This window comes from Python bivittatus, unplaced genomic scaffold, assembly GCF_059951505.1.
Source record: "Python bivittatus isolate LINGU-HERP-01145 unplaced genomic scaffold, Pbiv_v1 ctg000060_np1212, whole genome shotgun sequence".
Taxonomy (NCBI): Eukaryota; Metazoa; Chordata; class Lepidosauria; order Squamata; family Pythonidae; genus Python; species Python bivittatus.
In genome coordinates, this window is record NW_028277044.1 from 16267253 (window position 1) to 16286869 (window position 19617).

At 41.7% G+C, this 19617-nt stretch overlaps 1 protein-coding gene across 1 annotated transcript in view; it reads right to left on the bottom strand.

Annotated features, from left to right (window-relative positions):
• Nucleotides 1-292: 292 nt before the first annotated feature.
• SH3RF3 (SH3 domain containing ring finger 3) overlaps nucleotides 293-19617 on the bottom strand; it is a 220634-nt gene continuing 201309 nt past the window's right edge. The window contains exons 9-10 of the mRNA XM_088136560.1: nucleotides 13853-14190; nucleotides 293-8415 (exon numbers count right to left, since the gene is read on the bottom strand). Coding sequence (XP_087992686.1) covers nucleotides 8247-8415; nucleotides 13853-14190 — 507 coding nt within the window. The 3' untranslated portion in view covers nucleotides 293-8246. The remainder of the gene's footprint in view (nucleotides 8416-13852; nucleotides 14191-19617) is intronic.

A 19617-nucleotide genomic window follows, 5' to 3' on the forward strand; every position in this document is an offset into this window, starting at 1 on the left:
GCCCCAAGGTAACAGCATGATTCTCAGTGATCTTTGGGACAGTTGAGGATCCTGTCTTGTGTAGATCAGCCTGAATGAGTAGGACAGGAAAAAGAAAAGCATGAATTACTTCTGTCACTAGACTAATCAGAAAAGAATGTTTGGGGAGGGAAGGAGGAAAGAGATCCTGGGAACTGTTGAGAAGCTGAAGGACTGGGTTACTTATATTGTTTGTTAACCAAGCACCATGCTTTCTCTCTCTCTTCTGAATTACTACTCTTCAGCCAAGCAAAAGAAAGCTCTTTCACTCAGGTTACACTAATGGTTATTTTATTTAAAGGATGAGAACACTGTCACTGTCTGTCATTGTACTCATAACAACCATTGACATTTTCTAAATAATATGTTAACATTAATGTGTAACAAAATCCTTGTTTCTGACATGTGCAAAGTACAAAGGCTTTTTCATTTGCAGAAACCTTTTTTTTTCTCAGTATAACAAATTTGGCCTTTTACAAAACAAGGCTGCAAGGACAATTTCTTCACAGGTTTCTGTCACAAGAAATGCACACATGTGCGTGCACTCACACACCCCTTCGTCCCCATGCTTTCAGTCCATTGGAGGCATGTTTCTCAATGGACTCACTGTAGAAGTTAAAACTCTTATAAGGACAGAGAATTCACTGTCTGATGTCTGTGGGTTGCCTTTGCCGCGGGTGCTTGTGCTACTTATGCGGGATTGGTTGACCACTGGAAATTAGTCCGAGCTACCATGACGAATGAGATCTAAGCACCAGCAACCAATATTTGCAGAGCATTGAACAGTCAAAGAACTGTCTTTATCCTCAGATGAAGTATGATAGATGAGTCTTTCAGCACCTAATGCTGGAGGGGAAACCGTGGTAACCCAACCCTTTTTAAAAATACTGAATTCTGAACAGGGCTTTTTTGGGGGGAGGTGAGGTAAATTATTGGCTGTTTTGGCTTAACCCAGTTTATGTAACACCTGCATCCAGTAAACCACTAGCTTTTTACCCCCCCCCCCCGGAAAAAGTATGAGAACCAAGAACCTCTGCAATTTTACATTCTGAGCATAGGAAGGAAGCCAGCTTGAGATAAATTTGGCCTCATGTTTACCAAGCCAGAGTTATTTTAGCAGCAGGCAAGCCTTTGTCCATATTAAGGGGGAATGGGTGTGCCCTCCCACTGAATAGCAACCTACTGCCAGTTTCTGTATCACAAATTGCCTTTCATATTCCCCACAAACTTAAAACTGACTTTCCAGGCAACAAAGCTAGGAAAGGTGATGTTCACAAATACAGGGCCCTTCCAACATCACTTCCGGTACTCCAGCTCTTCAGGCGCACCCAACTTGATGAGATTTTAATTTTAACATGGGAATCTGGTATGTGGAAAGCAAAACCCTGGTTGCTAGCTGTTTGGTACCAATGAGATTTCCAGGGAAATTTCTAGACCCTAAATAGATCCCATAGGTCAATTTGAGCCTGGTACTTTGGGAATGTGTCCAGCAAAAGGACAACATTAAGCAGAGTTGTGTGAGGTGGAGAGCATTCTGAATCTGTGGGTGGCAAGTAATAGCTCTCAGTTTGCCTTCAGGTCAATATATTTCTTACTCATCCTGCTCGCCATGGCTGTTCTTTTGGGATTAGGTAAGCTTTCTCCTCCCAATTAATTTCTGCAACACTGCTAATGTAGCTTACAGCTTTAAAGTATCCCAGGCATTAAGAAAGAAAGAAACACTTTAGGGTGTATGTGTGTAGGATATTGTGCAGCAAAGTTGTTGGAGAAGAAGTGGTTATCCCATTGTTTCTTCACTACAATTGCTATCTGAGGGAGTTCCCACCCCACTGAGGGTCTAAAACTCATGCAAAAATGTGGCTGAAGTCCCACATAGCAGTTGAGAGTATTATGATTTAACAGAACATAAGGAAAAACTTACATTACTATCTCCTTCCATTTGCCCCCTTTAAATTTCCTTTCCAGCTTTTTTTTTTTTTTGAACTCTTGCCTGAATGTTTGTAATGTCTAATTTTCTCTAAGATCTTTTAAAGTTTGATGGGGAAATTAAGCATATGGAAACTATATGCCACTAAAAACAAAGGGATTTAAAAATGGTTTGCTTTGGCTGGATCTTGGGAATTATTTGAGCAATGAGTAGAGATGCATTGGAAGTGCTCCATGCGTGGAATGTCCTACCCACAGTGAGGGTTTCAGGTTGGGACCTGGGAGGTTGGTTCCATCATTGCAAAGGAAACCTAGAAGAATCAAATCCCAGACTGTTTTCTTCACCTGGACCAAAAGAAAGAGAGAAAGGGAGAGAGTAACACTATTGCTACATTCCTCAGAGCAATCATGTGCTGGATGGTATTTTTTTAACTCCAAAAGGTAGGGATTGAAAGACATGAATGATAGCTGAAAACAGCACGCACCCTAGTTAGGACCTCTCATTTTAGGAAGGCTGGAATACCCTGCTAAAACTTTAGACTGTCCCACCTGCAACTCTGGCTACATAAAGGTGTAGTGCACAGTACAAAAAAGGGAAAATAAGAAAAATAGCTGAGAAATTGTTGAACTTACTTGCTTTGCTCTGCTTGTTCTCTTTAGATTTTTTTGGCTTTTTTTTTTAAAGCAGGGAGACCTGTAGGGTACTTCAGTATATAAGCATTACGTTCTTGCTTCTGGGTTTTTATTTTTGTAAAATAATTATTTGCACATTTCCATTTCAACTATCAGCTGGCCACCCACTACCATACAGCCAACAGATCAGCCCCCAAATACATGAGCTTTTGTCCAAAGATGGATGTCATCAGAAATCTGTTTGTAGTAGGCAAATGCTTGCTTGCTGTTTCAATTAGTTTGCGGTTTGGCAACATTAAAAATATGTAGAGCCAAATATAATGACCTTACATTTTGGAGGGATAATGGTCTGTATCTCTGGTATTCATCAGGTATCGTATGACACAAAGGACATACTTTAAGCAGGACAAAGCCATCCATTTCAATTACCGAGAATATTTTGGGAGATGTCTCTGACATCTGAATGAGGCTGAGCACAGACACTACTAAAAATATTCCTCAATCTGCTAAAAAATGTTAGCAATGTCACCAGCCAACTTGTAGGTTTATTTTTTGGCTTCTTATTTATTGCACCTTTAGGTTTCTGGTTGCAGGAAGCTTCTGTTGCCTGATTTTGTCACTTGACCCAGGTTACAAAACTAAACAGTATTTAGAACGGTACATTTCTACAACAACAAGTCATATGTTATCTTTTTCTGTGATGGTAAAACAGAGTGTAAGAAAAATTCCAATGCTCTGTGCTTATGGGAGTCTGCAGTGTTCTTTTTATTGCCAAGTAGAAGCCAATTAAAATGAATTGTCCTGGAAAAGCTCCCCAATCTCCTGGAATGATCATCTGTCTAGATGGAATACCATACTTTGAAGAGACTTTTGACATATTACTGTAGGAGAGATGGACCTCACGGTATTTAGCAGTATCCCAGAAGACTTTCCCGCCCATTTGATTATGCATTACCAGCTCCAAAATGTTTGATCTTCCAGAATCTGACATTAACTCCTAGAAGTGATACAAAATACACGGAGTAATAAAATGGTTGGAATTTGAGTTTATGAACAGATGTTCTTTCAGCAAAGAATAGGCTGAATCCAGATATGACTGTGTATACAAGGTATTTTCTTCTAAACCTCATGATGTGGTTTTGCAGAAGACATGGGAAACAAGTATTTATTGGGCAGAAGAAACCCCACTGGCCAAACTGATACAGACACAGCTGATCCTAAAATGGGTGGGCAACTATTGTGCAGATGCAACCAATTGCCTTTCCTGGAACTGTACTCCTATCCCTCCAGAAATGGTTCTCCACTGTAATAGGAGAGGCTTCAAAATAGTCTTCACCAACACCTGACCTATGGAAAGAATTTTAAAGTCTCACTGTAACTTGGAGGAATGATATTTAAAGAGGAGTGGCAATGTTTGACAGCCAATCTCTTCCTCTGAAATTCCTCCCTTGAATTGTAACTAGAATTTTTAAACAGCCTCCATTAGCAAACAATGGACACCCTTTTTGAAACCTGATTGCAGCCTGAAATGGTGATTCCCCAAAATGGATCAAGATCACTGGGGAGACAGGTTCTTCTCCAGCAATATCCTGTGTCTCTCCTCCTCTGCAGCTGTTAGCAGTCTCAGTTGATAATGTTAAAGTTTTGTTGGGGAGAAAAAGCTCCTAATCTGATCAGAGCAGCAAGATGTGCTTGGGTCCCAATAGGGGCAAAAAGGCCCTTTGGAATGCCCACCTCTTGGTGACCCCTTAAAGAAGCTGCATCTTCACCAACTTGCATGGTAGCCATGAGAGTCCACAAAAATGTGTGTTTTGAGTTCAGAAGGTGCTAAGAGTGTGTGACAAGATGCTTTGGAGAAGGCATAGTTGTGCTGTCAATGCCTCCTTACCGAAGCATCTGCAAGAAGGTGCATGCAATTGTCTCACTGAAGTCTTTATACAGGTGCGCTATGTTGACTCATGTACAAAAGTGTGGAGCTTTGATTGTGTTGTTGCATCTACCATCTTGATCTTTTGGACCCCTTAGCTTAATGCATGTTTTCCTGGTATTATGCGAGCCCGGAAGAGACACCTTCTTCAAGGAGGCATCGACAGGGGCAGTGAGAACACCCAGACCTGCTCTGGAGCCCCTTTTAGCTTTGGATCCAAAGCACAGCCCTCCCTAACTTTAGCCTGTTCCTGGCAGTGCAGCCACGATGGGTGTGGGAAGCAGATTGCAACAGAGGCTAGAGGCAAGGCCTTGCCAGATTTTTGTTTGCCATGGATGAATTTTATTGGCACTATGGACCAGAGGTTCCCTCTGCCCTCTATGGACTATTTTTATTTATCATAGCACAACGTGATTTCTTGCTGTGTTTACTGAAGTGATTAGCGGCCGCTTTCCTTCCACTCTTCTTTCTTTGGAGCTAACTAAAAAATCTGGCATCTTGCCCTAGTTTTGGCATGTTCCCCCATTACATTGATTAGAATCCAGGGATTCTCTTCTGCATAAAGAGCAGGTATTTTTCTCATGCTCGAAACAAGTCAAGGTGCACCCAGAAGCTTCATTAAGTCTTCATTAAGAAACCTGAATCACAAAACTCATGGTGTACTTACCAAGGCAACACTTTGCTTGTCTGTGTTTATCAGGAATGATGAGCCCATGGCCGTGCAGATGTTGAACTACAACACTTAGGAAGCAGCTCCAATAGTGAGAGATGTTAAAAACTGTAATTCACCAACATCTGCAGGACATCTGGAGGGCCACTAATTCCCTATACTGGTACAAATGAATAATTGCTGAGTGGTGTATTTTTCTTTTAATTGGGGCATTAACATCCTAGGCTGAAATTAGCTTCAGGGTAAAGATCTTTTTTTTTGCGAGTTTACCAGAGTTAACAATTACCTCTACAGCGATAATTTCCTAATTGGTTTCTTTTAAATGAATTCTAAAGAATGCTTCCTATTTGCAAAGCAGGAAGTCCTTTACCTATAAGGAATACCAAGAGGGTAACCTTTCTTACCTTAGCAAAATATATCGTACAAAAAGTCCTCCTGTCTGAAATCCTGATAAAATAAAGCAACAATTGAAGTTGAATATTAAAAAGGGAGCCAAAAAAGGACTTCAGAACAAATGAAAAAGTATAGAACTGTTGAGCATCAGTTCGATACTGGGGGTCTCTTAGCTGTATTTTTAATGTGGGGAAGGGGAGGGGCTTTGACACGGGCTGGTCACATACTGTCCATTACACACAGAAGGCGTCGGGGAGCCCTGGAAGATCCTGAGAACAGAATTCTCTGCAAGGCAGCAGATACTTAATTTCTTTGAGCTTAACCAGCCAGCCACTTTCATGAGCTTTCTTCCCTTCCCTAGAGCAGCAGAAAAATACACTGAGCTCAAGTGGGCTTTGCTAATACCTCAGGGCAGGGCAGTTTGCTGTCCTTCCCATCTGTACTATGGACTAGTTTCAGTGCAGCTGTTGGTGGATTCCCTGTCACCCTTTCCCTCGTCCTGTTGACCTCTCCCACGAGCGGGAAGTCCAACCACAATCTCTCTCCTGAATGTGACTGAGGCAGAATTGGGGACTTCAGTACTCCCTAACATGCTCCTCTGATTTTTTTCCCCCTTTCTGCAGGATCTATTGATCTTCTTTAAGAATGATTTCCCAGTGTCAACAGCTGTCCAAGTGAGGCAGTGGGAATATCGATGGGAGATCAAGTCCTTGATGTTCTTGTGGCAAGAACGGCCAGGGTGTTTGAAAGCTGTGGCCCAAGGCTTTTGCTTCTTCCCCACTAAGCACTCCCCACTTGTGAACTATGGGGGAGAGGGGTTTCTACACAGGTTCTCTGGGGAACCAGAAGTAGAGGCAGGCTGGAGCCCAGCTGGTAGCCTGGGTCCATTATCCCCAGCAAGCACAGCCAAGAGAAGGGAAACATGGGAGCTGTGATTCAAAGATCTATGGCTGTCAGGAGGCAGCTCCTGCTTGAATCTGCTTTCCAAGCAGTCAAGCCCTGGGTGAGACAGCAGGTGGGAGAGAAAAGTGCTTCCCTCTGCCTGCCCTTTATGGGCCTTGCTGGCCAAAAGAACCTGTCCTTCCAGTCCCAGAACCTTCTCCCAGAAGGGTCTCTTGCCCTGTTCATGCTGCTCTGAGTTTCTGCTGTTGACAGCTGGACTGGGTGGGCTGGATCATTTGGGCTGGGCCCTTCACCCTCCAGCTCGTCACTCCCTTAGACTAGCAGCTTTCCTGCCCCACCACCACCCCAATTTCCCCTGCACACAGAGTCGCCACCCTTCCCTAGACTGCACAGGCAAGGACCAACAGGCCAAAGTGAAGGACAAGCAGCCAGTCAGTCCCAAGGAGGTGGGAGGCTGCCTTCCACTGGCAGAAGTCCCGGCTCCAGCCCTGAATGCTCTGGGCCATATTCTCTCCAATATCTGAGAATTCCCACATTCCATACATAGCCAATTCTCTGGCTATGTAGTCAATTCGGCTGCCTGCTCTTGCTTCCAGGCGACATGCCCCCCATGGCAAAAAGGGCATTTGATGCCCAGCCCAGGAGGCCCCCGAATCAGCCAGGCATGGCAAAAAGTGGCTCAGCTCCCAGACCTGTGATGGCCTTGCCAGGGGTAAGCCAGAGCTTCCCGGTTGCCTGCAGCCCTCTTTGTCTCCTGAGCCTTCTTGCTCACCTTCTTCTAGAGCTTTCTACTTTTGGGAAAGCAAACAATCCCTCCACAACCCCTCTGTCCTGTTAGCTCCGAGGCTTTTTAGGGTTTTGGGGTTTGGACATGGAAATATCCACCCCCCAGAAGACCCGTTCCTATGTCCAGCCTCTACAACCCAGAGAAAAAGGAAGAGGCTGCACTTGCAAGATGTCTGGCCTCTCCTACAACTGAAGCCAAAATGGCCATGGAGCTGGTACCATGCCCAGGTGAGGAGAGGCCATTCCTGCAGCGGGTCTGCTGGGCCAACTGGAGCTGAACGCTGCCTCTGACGGCGCCGACCCCACAGCGCCCTGGATTGTCAGCCTGGGACCTTTTGGGCTGAGAAGAGGAGGAAACCACCACCTCCAAACCAAGTCAACTGAAGCCAACTTTGGGCTGTGGTGGCAGGCTGGGAATGCCATCATGAGGACATGGAATAGCGTATTTTTGAGGTATACATGGAAATAAATATTTTGGGCTTCTGGTTCTTTCTAGGTGAGCAATATTTTTTGTCTATGCCCTTTATTTAGAGGAGAGAAAACAGGTCTATGATTCCAAGCATCCTCTGGCTCCCTTCTGAAATGCCATCCCTCTTTCTCTTCCCTCGGCCAGCAATAAGAACACTGCAGCTCAGAGAAATAAATTACAGCAATAGAACAAGTTTCTTTTCTTTTTCAAACATAGTTTCTCTATCATTTACACAAAGTATACTGGCTGGATTTTAACGTGTGTCCTCTCCATTTCTGATCTGTTCCACGTAGAAGGCACGACTCCAACATACTGCTGTATGCACTGAATGTGGGTTTGAAAGCGGTGCAAGCCCCCTTGTTCCCCAGGTGGTCAATCGAAGAGCTGAGAGCCTTTGGAAATCATAATCACGGCTCTCTCCGCTAGTGGACATTAGGAAAGTTTCCCTTTGCTGCTGCTTTATATGATTTTGTGCTCTGGCACTTCCTCCAGGAGGTCCCTCAAGTCCAGGACCCAAGCCTTCAAAAGCTCTCCACGAAGCTGCCGGGGAAGAGGCCTGACCTGCCATTCCGCTGTAACGTCCCTTTGTACCAACCATCTTCCCTTTTCTTGTGGACAAACACAATGTCACCCTCCTTCAGTTCAATCTCAGCTTCACTTTGCGGGGGATACGGGACCACAACTCGGTATCTTCCAAGAAAGAAAAGAAAAAAGCTTTACTGCAGATCCATCTGCAAAGCAACATGATTTTGACTGATTGATTCTGTGCCATCAAGTTGGCATCAATGCTTAGCAGCCCCATAGACGGACCTACTCCAGCAAGACTGCCACTTTGTCATGGTCAGAAATTGACAGAAGAGCCAGTACACCATATCAGATTGTGTGTGTGTGCGCGCGCGCAAAACTTGCCATGCAGGCATAATGCAGCATATATAATTAATGCTCATTGTGTATGTGTATTTATTTAGTGAATTTATTTATTCCCTGATTTGAAATTAATTGGCAATCCCACCCCCACCCCACCCCACCCCACCCCACCAAATCTGGTTGTCGCCTCTCTTATATATGCATATACACATGTAATAAGGTTTGGCATGAGAAATGCTGTCTGGCTGGGAAAAAAATTCTTATCAAATTACTTATGGCAGATCTGCTCCTCTTACATTTAGGGTGCACTGCCAATTTCAGCCATTGTGTAAATAAATGTTTGCATTATTTTAAACATGCTGCTGAAGTGTTGACTAATTGCATTATTACATTACAGCAATTTTAGCTAAAACAATGCCAACAATCTTGCAACTCCATATGGATAAACAAAATGAGAGAAAGTTAGTCATAGTTCACTGGACCATATCATTTTGGCAAAAGGACGTGTAAACTCCTTTTCCCCAGAATTCTTCAGATTGATACGCATTGTACTGACACAACAATCTTGACACTGGCTCAGGTCCCCTAATGCTTTAAAAAAGAGATGGAAAATCAGACTTAACAAAATTTCCACTGAAGGACAGACTTATTTCCAATTAACAGATGGCAAAACTTTAAAGTGATACATATATATGCATATACACTTAGAGACACATGACATTTCTGTCTGTTAAAGTATTTGGCTACATTTGCTTTTGTGGGTTTTCTTTTCAAAATGTAGCACAAATAACTAGCCGTTAAGTCTCAGAATAACGCTCTGCTGATTCGCCAAACCAGGCTACTGCAGTGTCAGTCCCTAACAATACCAGGGGTATTTCTGTGGCAATTTCTAGTAGCTCTCACAACATTTTGCAGCGGGTTGTCTCAGTGCTATTGATATGATTACGCATGGCTTCAAGATGACAGGTGCCGCCTGAGCAATGATTGCGCAGTGTTGCCAGAGGCTTGCAAGCATGACATATAAGACTGTTATCTAAATTAGGCAACCACTGGTTTACTTGTTATCTTCCCTGATCTCACTGTACTGCTATCAACTCCCCCCACTCTTTCCAACCTCTTCCCACTGACCCATCCTGACCCACCTCTGCCCACTCCTCCCGTGACTTCCAATTGGCCCACTCAGGCCACATCTCAGTATTTTCCCACAAGCCTGCTCAAGCCCCCATCTTCCCAGCATCTTCTCACTAGGAAGATGGTCTTCTCAGCATCTTCTCAGAGGCCCATCCTGATCTTCCCAACATCCTCCTCTGTCCCCTCCCATTTTCCCAGTGGCCTGCCTCTTTCCAGCACCTTCCTTTTGGATTCTTCCTCACCCCTCACCTTCACAGTGTCTTCCACTAGTGATGACGATCTTCCCACAACCCCCCATTTTTAATTGTGTCTTACAACAATGGTAAAAATTGTATGTTTTATTCCCTGTAGTGCTGAATGAAACAAAATGAGATGTATGTTTAAAGAAGTAGCAACTGGTTCCCATGAACCAGACCAAACTGACTAGCTAACATTCCTGGTCACATATCCTTGCACCACTGTCGTGTTTTATCTCTGAATGGAGAGATGGCAGTTCAGGCCAGTGCTGATACAATCTAATGCTGCCTTGGACAGTCTGTGCTTCCACTAGCACTGATCCTTTCTTTGCCTTTCTCTCAACTCCTGTCATAGCAATATGTGGCATGCTGGGAAAGATGCCTGAAGGCAGGGCTGCTGGTATGCCAGCATTATATGTGGCAGGAGTTGGGAAGGTAACTGTGGCTTGTGGTCATGACAACTTTTGAGGGCTTCCACTGTAATTGCTTATATTTTTAACAAGCAACATGGGCAGAGCTTTGCTGCACCGTTGTGGCCACCACCTTGACTTATTTGACCAGACTCTGCAGACAACCCTGAATTGGCTAGAAAAGCCAGGTTTTTTTGAGCCCTAGACTTAAAAAAAAACCAGATATAATCTTGCTTGTAAGACCTTGATGTCTGAATAGATCTACATAGCCTGGATCAATTAGGGGTGGATTTTAACCAAGGCTGAGGAGGACTGGGACACAGAAAGGCTGGTCATCTGGAAGATCAAGCTATATTTGATTTATCAATGTATCAAATATAGATGACAATAAGCAAAGATACTGCAGCTTGAAAATTTCAAAAAGCGTAGCTGCTATTGTTATTTGTAATGAATGGTAGGACTAGATTTGGCACAAGGGTTTGCACAAATCTGGAAGATATGAGTCCAAGTCAGACTAGGATGTTCCAGGTCTTTTCTTTCTCAAGTGCTTAAATTTCAAGCATCCAATAGGACGAAAGTATTTTTTAAAAATTCTAATCCCAATGCAAGCTCTAGGAGTGACATTGAGAACCAAAGCTTCTTAGAGCCAAGATGTCAGTTTTGCCAACAATCAGCTGTTGACTAGCTCTAAAGCCAAGAAGTACAAGGCAAAAAAATCTATGAACTATGGGAAAGGTGGGGCAAAGGAACACCAGTTCTGACCTTAAGTGAGTGTAAAAGGGAACTCATTCTGTTTCTAGTGGCTTCATGCTAATATGCAATAAAGATTTCTATGTAGCCTTTCTGTACTGAGTGTCTGGGAAGTTTCAGCTGTGTTTAAGCTGGGGAGCCTGACCTAACGTAGTTGTTTAGTTTTATTCAATATTCAAGGAGGCAGGGACAAAATCAAAGGTGAAAACATGGTTCCCAACTTCTGCTGTGGGCCAATGGAGCTGGACAAGCCATCTTCCCTCACAGTAATTCTATCCCCACAGGTTCTCCTTTGTTTTGTTACATTTCCCTGCATGACCATTCACCAGGAATGTTTGGTCCAGAGAGGTTCACTTCTTGAGTTAAAACCAGATGGTGAAAAAGTGCTGGAAGAGATGTGTAATGAGATTAAGAGCAGCAGAAAGAGAAGGGTTCAACACTTTGCCTTTGTACCCTGTAACTCTTTCAGTTGAATCCCAATCTTTGTTTTATATCTGGATTGGGTGGACCTGTTTTTAAAGACAGAGGGAGGTAGTAATTTGGAGTCAGTTTGGGAATTAGATATTACTAGACAACCCTGTGAGCCACTGGGTCTTTGACAGAAAGGTAGGGCAGTCTGATGTGACCAAAATGAACATTAAATTTTAGGCTGACCATACTTTTTTTTTTTACCCCAATGCTGGACGGTCCTGTAATCATCTAAGAAGAGTATATATCATAAATAGAAAACTTGAATAATAAGTCAATATTTACTTACCCAAACAAATAAACAGAATGACCAAGGGCAGGCAAAAAACAGTGGAAGTGGGAGCGACTTCCGACTTCCTGCAAGCTTCCCCACTGACTTTGCTTGTGGGAAGCTGGCAGGAAAGTCATGACCATGTGACTGTGGGGATGCTGCAATAGCCATGACTTTGAGAATAAAAGTGATGTGAATATCATGGACATTTCAATTCCACAGGTGTAATGGGTCCCAGATTTTTTATGCATTCTTTAAGTTAGCTGATTTTAGGTACCTTGATTCAAAAATTGTTGCAGTATAATGCATCACTTGGGCTAATATGAAGGTACAAACACACAAACAGATAAACACAATGAGAGCTTTAGTAATACAGTGGTACCTCTAGTTACGAACTTAATCTGTTCCGTGACTCTGGTTGCAACTCGAGTTGGTCTCAAGTCGAGGTAAATTTTCCCATAAGGTTCAATGTAAATACGGTTAATCCATTCTGCCCTCCGAATTTGGTCGCACCACGAGGCAAATTTCCCCATAAAGTTCAATGTAAATACGGCTAATCCGCCTTCCGAATTTGGTCGCACCCCGAGGTAAATTTCCCCCATAAGGTTCAATATAAATACGGCTAAACAGTTCTGAAACACATGCATTTTATTTTTAAACCTCAAAAACCTTCCAAACGCCACAAAAACCTTCCAAACTCCACAAAACACACCACAAGCCTCACCGAACGTCTCCTTGCTACCGCAATCTCGCCCACAGGAAGCCGCAACCGCGTGGCAGCAGGGAAAATGGCTGCGGATCCGGTTCGTAAGTAGAGGCAAGTTTGTAAGTAGAGGTAAATTTTTGGGGCCGGAGCTGGTCGTATCTCGAAAATTTCGTAAGTAGGGGCGTTCGTAAGTAGAGGTACCACTGTATATACATACTTATGAATAAAATATGAAAGCTCTAAATGCAGAGTACAGGTAGTCCTCGCTTAACGACCATTTGTTTAATGACAATTCAAAGTTACAACAGCCTTGGAATAAGTGCTTTACGACCTGTACTCACACTTACAACCATCCCAAACCATCGCACCACCTTCCTGCAGTCACATGATTGTGCTTTGTGACCTTTTTTACAAGTCATTAAGTGAATCACATGGTCGTTAAGCAAATCACATAGTTGTTAAGTGAATTCCAGTAAAAAACATCCATTGGGGAAGCTGGATTTGCTTAACAACCGTTGTAAAAAAGGTTGTAAAATGGGGCTCAGTCACGTAGTGACTTGCTTAACAACCGCCCCACTTGACAAACAATTTTCCAGTCCCTGTTGTGGTTAAGCGAGGACTACCTGTATTTGGGTATACATGGTGGTGCCTGGTGTCATGTTGTAAACTGGCAGTGACTCTTCATTGTGGATCAGATATGACATGCAGCTTTGGATACACAATTTTTAAAAGGTACTTTTATATTTATGAGAATGTGGAATGAACTTCCAGACTAATGTAGCAGCTCAAGTAATTCCAAGACTAAGCTCCTCATATGAAGATGAAATTAATATTCCTCACTTATTGATTAAAAAACATGATCTGCTAGGGGACAAAGATTAACCAGGAATATGAATTGATTTAATTAATAAATCAATTATAGAAAATCTTGATTCCTGAGTACAATTCAAGTTAGAGGTTATTCTCAGACTTGACAGGCAATCAAAGTATTGGTTTCACTTCCATCCTGACGACTACAAATGGAACATTATTATTTTGATCATTCTCCCCACCCCCAATACTACAATCAGGGGGATGGATTGGTCTCTCTGCTTTCTGCCCTGGAAGAATTCTTATTGATCTGCTTTGATAATAGTAAAAAAAAAAAAAAAAAGCAAAACAAACTGCAAATACTAGCATTGTTCCTGTGCTGCGATCTAAAAAAATTGGCCTGAATTGAAAGTATTTGAAAATGTAGGTATGCAAATGAGGAATTTTCATTGCATCATATTTGTGCTTAATGACTTACCTTTCTCGAGACAACGGCTTAGCTTCTGGGTGGCTGGTTGCCACTGAAGGGGGCAGTTGCCTTATGGGAGAAGGAATAGAAAAATTCAAATCCAAAGACCCCGTCTTTCTGTGCAGAGGTTCCATCTCCATTGCTCCTTGCATTTCACTTTCTATAGGGCACGATCCTGCCCTCCCATGGCTAGAGAGAGAGGACAGCTCTGGTCCCATTGCACCTTGTAGCATCCCTTCCACTATTGCCATTGGGTCGTGTGTTGGAGACACCGAGGGAGGAGAGCGGGGTTTCTTTTTTGTTGATGCTCCTGCTAGAAGTTTTAAGAGTCCACTCTTCTTTTCTTTCTGCATGAGGATCAAATAAAGCATTTAAAGTCTGATTATGCGATTGAAGTAAATACCACCTATTTTTCACGCCCACCAACTAAATAGTCTTGCAGCCAGGCAAAGTATGGACTTCTGTGAGTGTGCGTCTATGTGTGTGTGCGTGCGTGTGTGTGCGTGCGTATGCACCTCTGTGTGCATATGCACATACTGCAAACACAAATACTCACCCAGGTTGTTGCACTGAAGGATTTTATTTAGGCAGAAAAATAAAAAAGAAAGCAAGCATCATTATTTTTGCAAAGAGATGGTTACGTCCTTATGGATTGTAAACGTGATGTGCAATACTGGAGTTAGTATTACATTTCAATGCAATAAAGACAAATGATTCATCCCAGGGAGGGAATAGGCAACTCTAAACTGCTGAAATTTGAAAAGGCAATAATGTTTGAGTCTACCCATGGGGGAAACAGAACAGTGAATATCTAAGTCCTTGGTGCAACAAGAAATTGGTTGTTCCCAGAAGCATGTTGCTTCTCTGCTTATTTCTCTGGTTTCCCTTCTTTTGACTGATTCCAGCACTGAGGCCTTTGTGAGATCACAACATGAAAACAATTTGTTCTTGCAACGCACAATTTTCCTTTTCACAAGGTCTTTTAAGCCAGCCTTGACACTACCATCTCTAGCTAACAATGACAGTGGGCCATCCTGACTAGGGACAGTGGGAATTCTGATTTAACACACAAGCAAGCCCCAGTCCAGAGAAGGTGTTTTAAAGCTTCCTCTAAATATTTATTTCTCATTTATTTAACCCTCTTTCCAGGAAGCACAGGGTGGGACATGGCTCTGTACCCTCCCATTCTGTCCTCACATCAACTCAGCCTCACAAGTTAAGCTGAAAGATGGTAGCCAAACAGAGGCTATCCCAGGTTCCTTATCCTTAGTCTGTCACTTTAAACATGGCATTCTATTCCATTCAGTTTCGACTCTACAGTGGCCTTTAGCCAGCAAATAGAGAGAGAGAAATAAAAAGAGATAAACACAAATAAGCATATACAGCAATCCATCCTAAATCCTACTATGGAGTCTCTGCCAAAGCCTTGATGGTAAATAACAAAACTCGCAATGTTGTAGGTTGTATAAAAACCTTATCAGCGAGCAGAAAATCAACACGGAAGCTATCTGATTGTCCAAGGATTGCTGCTAGAAAGGGAAAAATAAGGTTTTGTTATAATGTTATACAAAACCTGCAATATAAAAGAACATGTGCTATCGATTCTCCCTCTGGTGTGCCACAGAGGCAGCGACAATGTGCCGTGGGGAGTTCGTGATATCTATCCTGTAAGAATGCTGAAAAGAGGGTGTTAGAGTGAGCCCAGGGTTTCTAAAAACAATTTGCTTACTACTAAGAAAAGCACAATGGAGACTTTTTTCTATGTCTGTGTATCTGTGTATAGATGTGGGCACATATGGGGAGTTTCAACACTGTAAAAGCTCAAGTTTGAGAAAAAATAATTTCCCATTTCTTACTACTACTACAACATGGAACAAACAACGTGCAAAGTCCCAGAAGCTTATTTGAATGACACGCTATACTAACCCTGACATGTTTTTTCCAATTTTGTAATTTCTTTTATTCATTTATTTTTCTGCAAACTCCCCTTAAACCTGCAAGCATAGGCAGCAGCTTCCTTCTAATCTATTGGCAAATTAGTCTGGCGGGATATAGAAAATATTTAATGTTAACCAAGGCAATGTATTTAACTTCTTTATGGTCTTGCAGACTTACAGTAATTCAGAATCAATGATATTGGATATCATTGGTTATCCAATGATATCCAATATCATTGATATCATCAATCAAGGATAAGTTTAATTATTATTTTCCAGTGTATTTATCTTGTCCAGCATTGGTATCAAACTGGATACCAGGGAAATACATTTTCTCTAACAGTGAGTTGAGTCTTCTTTATAGCCACACATTTATATGCTTACTCACACATTTATACACAAATACATATATATGCACTGTCACTTAAAAGACTAAGGATGCCTGATCTAATGGCCTTAATGCAATTTTCTTTCAAATACACATCGTTATTATTAAAATGTATATGCCACCCAACTCCCCAAGACTCTATTTCAGTCACATTAACCTACCATCCATTTATAAATATTTTATAAAACTGACACTCTCAGATTTTTCAAATTTCATCCTGATTTTCAACAGTTGTGGGTTGTGGGACTCAAGAGCTCATCATCTTCTTCCTGCGTGGTAGCACAGAGCATTGGCCAAGACTACACTGGAAAAGAATATCTAATCAAAGCTTTATTACAAGCTTTGTTCTTGCTTTTGGCTAGCCTACCCAAATTTTGGGGTTGGGACAGCCTTAAAGAATGCAAACTATATCTGAACTTTGTTTTGCCCTAATTAGATTCAGCTTAATGGTATCCAGACCCATTACCCTTTTCAATTCTCCAAATAAAAGTTTTCACTATTTATCAGGTAAAAATGCTCAGACATGTGGTTTAAATATTTACTCAGATAAATGTAAAGTTCATTGGAGAAAAACTAATATCTTAATGAATAGTTTTGGGAGTAGCCACTTTGAATGGAAACAAATATTTGGACGAACTGTGCAAGGCCATCTACCAAATGTTGAATTCAGGAAAGGCATCGACATCCAGTTGTTCCGGGATGTCTTCAGGGACCGGAGTGGAGATAGCTCTCCTGCAGGCTGTGACTGTTTACTATGGAAGAATGTTTTCTCAATGAATTAGGATTTTTTATTAGTATTGAGATTTTTGCATTTTTAAAACTTGTTAGAGAGATGGAACACTAAAACAGACTATAAGTCTGAGTAATGAATATTAATTACATGTAAAAAGAAATAAAAACACTTGGCTTGGCTTGTCCTATTCTTCCATCCTAACCTACAGTTCTTTGATTAGTTAAAGAAAGAATAGCATCTCTGGTTGGTTTTTCTGGCAATACTGCTACATAACTACCTATTCAACAGTTAGTATCTACAACTCAGGTCTTTATGTATATGAATGGGATGTTGCTAACATCTGATAGGAAGCATCAGGAGCCACCGATACCCAAAGTATCTGCCATCCACAATCCTACTGATGGATGATCCTTAGGTTGGATAAGAAGTATATCAGAATTTTTAGACAAATATACAATTTGGACTTGCTAGCTTATGTTGCATACACAAAAATCCATACTTCAAAATTTAGTGGTTGGCAACTCAAAAATTAGCACACAAATGTTTACACTTAAGTGAAAATATAACCCAAATGAATATGTTAGCAAAAAGTATGTATCAAAATGCTACTTCCTAAAGAAAAACTGGTTACTCTAAATCCCCATATAAGAAAAGCATTAAAATGCCCGCATTACAGATTTTCAGAAGTGTTTGTGAAAATGCATACAGTATTAACTGCAAATATTTTTTCCAATAAACAGCAGAGTAAACAGAACGTGCAGTAGTTCAGATGAGAAATTTTGCACACAGCTGACAAAATCATTCTGCATATCAGAAATAACAGAGATATCCTAAGTGAAAGCAGTAAATGAAGCATGCTGAATGACAGAAGCCTCCTCAGCGTGTGTCAATAAAATGAGTATTCCTCCTAGTTGGTGGGATGTGGATAACAAAAGGTTGGCTTGCAAGGTAGTCTCCAGATTAGAGATCCAACTTGCACAGAATAGTGTGAGCATCATTGGAGTAAAATTGGTCTTTGGCTGCCCTTGTGACATAATGGCCAGAGTATAACAAAACTGTCCAGCATCATCCTCACTGTTAGCAGGGAACACTACAAGGTGGTACAGGTATTGATGGGTCCATCTAGTGATGACACAGCATATGGAGGACTGCAATAGGAATGTAAGAGCAGTAAATGGTAAGGAACACAAAAGCAAGAAAAACAAATGTTGTGTGCCTGTGAAACTAAGGAAGGGGGGGAAAGATGTAACAAAGTGAAGCTGGGCTAATCCTCTGAAACAAAGGGCAGTGAAAACATTTATTCTTGAAGGGCTAATATGTATGTCAAAAAGTATGAATTGGTGTCATTTTAGTTATTATGGGTCCATGCGAGAGTAGGGATATGTTGGTGGTAGCTGAATGTTATACTCCAGTGAATGGTGATACTAGAAGAATTAGATATGAATTTGGGGAAAAAACTGAGAAACCTCTGGAATGCATATTATCAAAGGGAAAACAAATTATCCTGCTAAGTGACATGAATGGATGGGTGGAAAGGAGATTTGACAGTACCCTAAATAAATAGATAGCCACTCAGAGACCCAAGGATGAATGAGAATGGTGACTGCTCAGTTTGTTTGGAAAAATGTCTTCATTTTGAATAAGTGATTTGAACAGTTCCATTCATGTATACACGTGGAAAAGGAATGGATATACTGTACATCTAGAAGCATGACAGACTTGGATGTTTATGATAAAAGATTGAGGAACTTAATGAAGGAAAATACAGGAAGGTGGGAAGATGAGCATCTCCCTTTATTCTACCTGGAGCCTAGCAAGCAAGATGAACCTTTTCATCTCCACCAATGACTCCTCTCACGTGCATACCAATGGTGACTTTCCCCTACCTTTCTCCTCCATTTTTCAATGGAAAAATGAGAGGAAGCATGTATGAGAGGCCTTGGATGATCATCTTGATGCAGGGATTCATTAATTTCACCTTCCCTGTCCTTCATCTTTTCATCATTGTTAGGAACTCAGAGTGCTGTTATGAGAAGATTTCTGATGAAATCCTGCTCTAGCCAGTGGATGCTGTCACTATCCAGCCTACGACAAACCTTAGCTCCTCCCTTCAAGACTGGTACTTCCAGCAGGCTACTTGCCTGCTAATCCTGCTTCAGATGTATATCTCGTATCACACAATATGTGGAGTACGAATGTGTGAAACAGGAGTTTGAAAATACCTGTGCAATACCTTGTTTTCTCCAGATATACCCAGAGAATCAGGACTGTGACTTTCAGATGATGGACCGCAAATGAAAAAGTCAAGGTTTCTTGCTGCACTAACGGTCCCATGACTGATTTCAGAACCATTGGGAACATGAAGAAGAGAAAAGCTTACAAACTTCTGCATACTAACTATTCTTTTGTGTACAGGAAATAAAGTAGTATTGTGTGGCTATTTAAAGGTTCGTTTTCATGTGACGAGATGGAAAGAAAGGGGTTGTAATGGAATGGTAAATATTGCTGGAGGAAGGCTGTTGAATGTAGCTATTTTTTATAAAAATACACTATGTGACTGATTCAGGATGGGGTCTAGCTGGAACTGGTGGATCAGTGCTGGTCTTTGGATTGTAACAATAAACTAAACTAAAAGTACTAGATACATTCAGCACACAAAGGTCAGTATTGCTTGAGCAGAATTAGTTTTCTCCTTCAGCTGAGATAATAATGCAGG